The following is a 5,257-nucleotide window of genomic DNA, read 5'->3' as shown; positions in this document are numbered from 1 at the left end:
AGGAACCGGATCCGCGGGCTCGGCAGAGCCGCCGCCGCCGCCGCCAGCCATGGACCCGCGAGCGGAGCTGCTCAAGTCCATCTGGTACGCCTTCACCGCCCTGGACGTGGAGAAGAGCGGCAAGGTCTCCAAATCCCAGCTCAAAGTGAGTCCCCGGGGAGCTCGGGCGGCTCCGGAGCACGGATGGAGGGTGGGCAGCGAGGGGCAGAGCAAGTCCGGGGCTGCTTTGCATCCCCTCGGGTTTCCACGGAGAAATTGTTAAATTTTAAGATCAATAAGACCTTGTTGTTGCCTCCACGATAGTTCTGGTGAAGTTCTTAGGCTCTGTGGCATCTCCCTTTAAAAAAAAGACGGGGGCGGAGGGGGTTGGAATTAATGCTCAAATGTGTTTTCTAGGTGAAAATGATAAGAAATCTAATTTTTAGTTGTTACCAATTTCTTATGCTTTTTATGGCGAACTAAGAGCCCAAACTGTTTACATTTTCTTGCTTGCCGGAGCACCTGTGTTTCTCCTTCTTGCTCAGCCAGTGGGTTGGGAGGTAGGGGCAGGTTGTTTTTAAACAAAAAGTCCTCAGTGATGTGACCAGAAATAACACAGTATTTTATAAACTCTCAGCTTTCCCCTCTTCCCACTCTTAACAGCTTTCAGAGGGCTCATGCCCTCAGCCCTTCATCAATAGCTTTAAAAGCCTTTTTGTCTGCTCCTAGGCCAGGGTTGCTGGAACCCACCAGGGAGCCCCTTGGCACTGAGAATAATGGATTTTTTAACCTTTGCACACGGTGGGAATCTTTCTTTTTCATCCGTTTTGGTTCTTAGGCTGGCACTGCGGCTGGAAATATTGGTTGGTACCAGGGTCTGAGATGAGAGAAGAGACCTGAGCAGGAACATGCTGAGCATGGGGAGGTGTTGCGTCAGGACTTGGCAGCTGCTGCCAGTCTGTGAGACCAGTTTTGAGCCATTGCAAAAAGACCCACTTTTCTTCTACTCCCTCTGTTTTATAGGGCTTCCCCAGGACAGACTGCAGGGAAGGTGCTGGGCTTTGGGTGGGGGGGTGTGTTTTGCCCCAAAGAGAAGAGTTTTGTTTGCAGGGATCTGGAGGAGAAGCAGCAGGGAGGCAGATTCTTCCTGCTCAGCCTTTGCGGCTGAGAGCCTTCGGCTGCCCCCCAGAACGCATGGCATGTGCCCTGCGAGCCACGCTCACCCACTAAAGCTGTAGAAATAGCTGAAGGAATTAAGGAAAATCCTAAAGTAGGCCAGAGATTAATTTGGTTTGCTAATCCCTGAGAGGGGCTGCTGTGCCCCCATCACAGCATCCCCTGCACCCATGCTCAGGATCCAGAGCCTGGCCCAGGCATGTGATGGACCCAAAAGCACCAGCCTGAACACGTGCAGTGCTTGTCTTGAGAGATCTTTGTCACCAGTGACAATGCTGAGGCCACAGAGAATCTGATTTTAATGGCAGTTTCAGGGAGAGTTCATGCAGGGTCTGCAAACCATGGTGTAGGGGCTGTGGTGATGCTGGAGATGGCACCTCCACAGCGGCTTTATCCAGGAGGACATTCCAGAGGGGAAGGGATGTTCTCCCACGCACCTTCAGTGATGGGGTGGGCTGGTGGCAGGTCATTGAACAGCAAAGCTCAGCTCTGGATGACCTTCCACCTACCTCCAGGCCAGGGAGAGCTTGTTTGCCCCAGCCTACACAGGCCAGCCACGGTTCAGTGCGGAAGGAATCCGGGGTCTCGCAGCTCTGAGCAATAAAGTGTTAAAGTGGCCGAACCCACTCCAAACTCCTCCAGGGCTGCTGAGCCCTGAGCCGGGCTGTGCTCTGCTCCCTCACCCGGGCGTGTTGCTACACGAAGGGTCTTGAACAGGGGTGGGAGAGACACCGGGTTTGCACCTACAGGACGGAACCAGCCCCAGAGCTGGGTGGGAGCGTCCTGGCAGAGTGGGAGCTGGGGCTGAGCTCCGGCCGCGCTCCAGGCGGTCGCTGTGAACGTGTCGGGGTTTCCAGCATGGAGGCCCAGCTGTGGGAAGCCGTTGGGCTCCTTGCAGGGGCACTTGTGCGCAGGCAGGCGCGTGCAGATGCCGCTGTGAGTGTAGGTGTGTGTGTGCACAGGAAGGAAGGACAGTTTGCGGTCGGGTGCTGCGCACCCAGCGATGTTGGGTAGTTTTGTTCCCAGCCAGCCGTGCTCTTGGAGGAGTGTTTGTCCTCTCAGTGCCATTGCATCCCCCTTCCCAGCGGATGGAGGGGATGCAAGGAGGATGCATGGAGGAGCTGTGGATGTGGGATGGGATATGGGGTGTAGTCCTTCAGTGTGGCCGTGCGTGGCTGGGGCAGGAGGCAGGAAATACCGAGCACTGCCCTGGCGCTTTTGGGTGCCTCTTCTCACGGGTGATGGGTGTGACAGCGGTGGGAGAGGGTGGAGAATAGAAACAAGGTTGGTGCTCAGAGGAATCCAGGGCACAAGGAGGAGTCAGGCAGACCCCTGCCCCCCCGGCCATCCCTGGCATGCCACAAGGGAAAGGTTGTACCAGCAAACTGCTTTCGTAGCATCCCTTTACTCTTATTCTCCTCCTCCCGTCACTGTTTCAGAGGCTGCAAGGGTTTCCCACCCCTCCTGTCTCCAGTCACCCCACCATCGACCAGGCCAGGGCTTTCCTCCCCATTTGTCAGTGACAGCCCTGTGAGAGGAGGGGCTGCAGGTCACGGGGTGCTGGGATGGATGGAAGGGCTCAGGGTGTCCCTCACAGCTGGGGTCACAAGTGAGACCTCACAGAGCTTTTTAGGGGTGCTCTGGGAGGAGGGGTGAAGAATGGAGATGAGGGCCCATGTTGGAAACACGGAATGGGATACGATTCCCAGACTTTGAATTCATCCTGATGGATTTGTTACCATCCTGGAGGATGTCCATGATGTTCCCAGGCCTTTCCACCCTTGCGTGGACCCTGGGGCTGCACTGAGCCCCAAAAGGCACTGCCAAAGCAACAGTGCTTGGGGCTACAGCCCTGTTGTGTGAGCACAGGGTGGAGTCCTGCTGATCCCATTGGTCCAGAGGGTGGAAAAGAGAAAGAAAATCTGGTCAAGCAAGAACTGTCTCCAGCTGCAGCAGCCATCATGGCCTCCGGCGGCTCCTCTCCGGCTGGGAGGAAATTTCCAGCCCTGCACAGAGGAGCAGGGATGCTGTTCCATCTCCTCCATCCCCTCTCTTGAACCCTTGGCAAGCTGCATTGGCAGATCCTGGTGCAGTGGGGAGGTGTCAGTCTGGGACACTTGTTTAACCATCTCCTGCTTCTGGGATGTAAAGGCAAGGAGAGCACCACCTGCTAGAGATGCTGGTGGTGCTCATGGGCAGCCTTGTTCTAGGCTTTCCAGCACGTGGGAAATCCATGAGCTTCTAAATGTTTTATTTGGGGGGGATTTGAACAAAACAGGCTGTTGGCAAGTCTTGCTGAATATTTCTGGGGATGGTGTGTCTCTACATCTCTGTTGTCTGCTTCCATTCCAGACAAAGCCTTTGCTTAGTTTCTCACCAGTCTTTCCTAATTTCATGTTTCCATCTTTCTGTGCCCCGAGCAGACAGTGGCTGCTGCCAGGCTGGGCCATGCTTGTGCCAAATGCACAGCTTGAGGTGGCTTATCAGCTTTTCTAGATCAGAATCCTGTTTGGTCTGAGAGGTTTGAAACAGCCCTTTAAAGAAAGAAGTTCCTCGTGTGCCAAGAAAAGAAACTAATGTGGAAAAATCCTCCAATTTTGCCTGTTTCTAAATGATTCTCTAAGGTTTGCATTTGGAAATTATGCCAAACCCAAACCTTGACTCGATGCTGTGGCTGCCAGGAGGTGATGCCATGCAGGGCACAGTCCCCAGGCGGTTGAGTGAGGGGGTGGCACCTTGGGGATGTGCTGGGGCAGGGCTGGAGGTTGTTCACCTTCTCACCACCCCTTGTGCCTGGCCAGGTGCTGTCTCACAACCTGTACACGGTGCTGTGCATCCCCCACGACCCCGTGGCACTGGAAGAGCATTTCCGTGATGACGATGACGGGCCAGTGTCCAGCCAGGGCTACATGCCCTACCTCAACAAGTACATCCTGGACAAGGTGAGTTCCTTGGTCATCCCCCAGACCTGCTAGTCCTCAAGTGAGGACATTGAGGGGAGCTCCCCTTAGCTCTTGGAGATCACATGCCTTGGTGGGTGGAAAGAGGGTGCACAGAGATGGGGACTGTTCAGGTGAATGCCAAAATGGGTGAGAAATGTTTAATACTCAGCATCTCCCTGGCAAGGATGACGTCATCCCTTTACATCACGGCTCTGGATGGAGCAGCATCTCTGCCCACGTTTCCTGAAGGGCTCTGAGAGAAAAATCAGCCTCTTTTTTCCTCTCCAGCCATGATCAGATTTGAGGTGTGACCTCATTTGGCAAACAGGAGAGGGAGGAGGATGAGGTGCCAGGGCAGGAGCAGGAGTTGGGCAGGGGCTTTCTCCCTTTTTTCCACGGTTCAAAGACACCTTTGTCTGGCACAGCCAGAGGTTGCTCTGTGGGTGCTGTTTCCTCCAAGCATGTGAGGAGAGGAAGAATGACTGACATCTTTCTTCCACTGTGTGCTCATATAGAGGGGCCAGAGCTGGGTGCAGTAACCCTTTGCTCCCCTGGCTCTCCCGGTGTTCTTTTCCCTGTGCCAGTCCCTGTGCCAGTCCCTATCCCTGTGCCCATCTTTGCCTTGCCCAGAGCTGGTCAGCAGCTGCCCAGCCTGGTCCAGCAATGCTAATCTTGGCTGCAGAGATCTGGTCTGCAGCAAGCAAGGACAAAGCTTTCCCCAGCTCCCTCGGCTCAGAGCAGGAGCTGCCCAAGGTCAGCCCAGCCCAATCTCCCCATCACAGAGTGGCCAAAATCCTTCCAGTTGCCCACATGGTTCTTTGGGAGGTGATCTTTAAACACACCTCTTCTGGTTTCACTATGGTTAGTAGAATCCCAGAGGCAGCCTGAAAAGGGAGAAGTGGGTTTTCCTAGTAAGAGAAGCTTTTGGATTTTACCATCCAGTTTTAAAACTGCTACAGGCCGCAGTTTGCTCCTGTGCTGGTGGTGCGTGGCTCACACAGCTGGGATGGAGCACTCAGGGACAGCCAGAGCTCTTCTGATCCCCATCACAGGTCACCCTTCTGCAGCAAACTTGCTGCCTGGGGCAGCTCACGGTGCCAGGACATGATCACAGAACCGTGACAGCAGAAGGGACGAGGCTGGTGGAGGCACCATTCCTG

At 54.8% G+C, this 5,257-nt stretch overlaps 1 protein-coding gene across 1 annotated transcript in view; it reads left to right on the top strand.

Moving 5' to 3' along the window:
* The first annotated feature begins 6 nt into the window (after nucleotides 1–6).
* Nucleotides 7–5,257, top strand: part of DEF6 (DEF6, guanine nucleotide exchange factor) — a 10,717-nt gene continuing 5,466 nt past the window's right edge. The window contains exons 1-2 of the mRNA XM_008644702.2: nucleotides 7–145; nucleotides 3,957–4,097. Of these exons, the coding sequence (XP_008642924.1) occupies nucleotides 50–145; nucleotides 3,957–4,097 (237 nt within the window). The 5' untranslated portion in view covers nucleotides 7–49. The remainder of the gene's footprint in view (nucleotides 146–3,956; nucleotides 4,098–5,257) is intronic.

Source organism: Corvus brachyrhynchos, unplaced genomic scaffold, assembly GCF_000691975.1.
Source record: "Corvus brachyrhynchos isolate BGI_N302 unplaced genomic scaffold, ASM69197v1 scaffold72, whole genome shotgun sequence".
Lineage (NCBI taxonomy): Eukaryota > Metazoa > Chordata > Aves > Passeriformes > Corvidae > Corvus > Corvus brachyrhynchos.
Note: the sequence above shows the minus strand (reverse complement) of the source record. Positions and strands in the feature narration are given on the sequence as shown.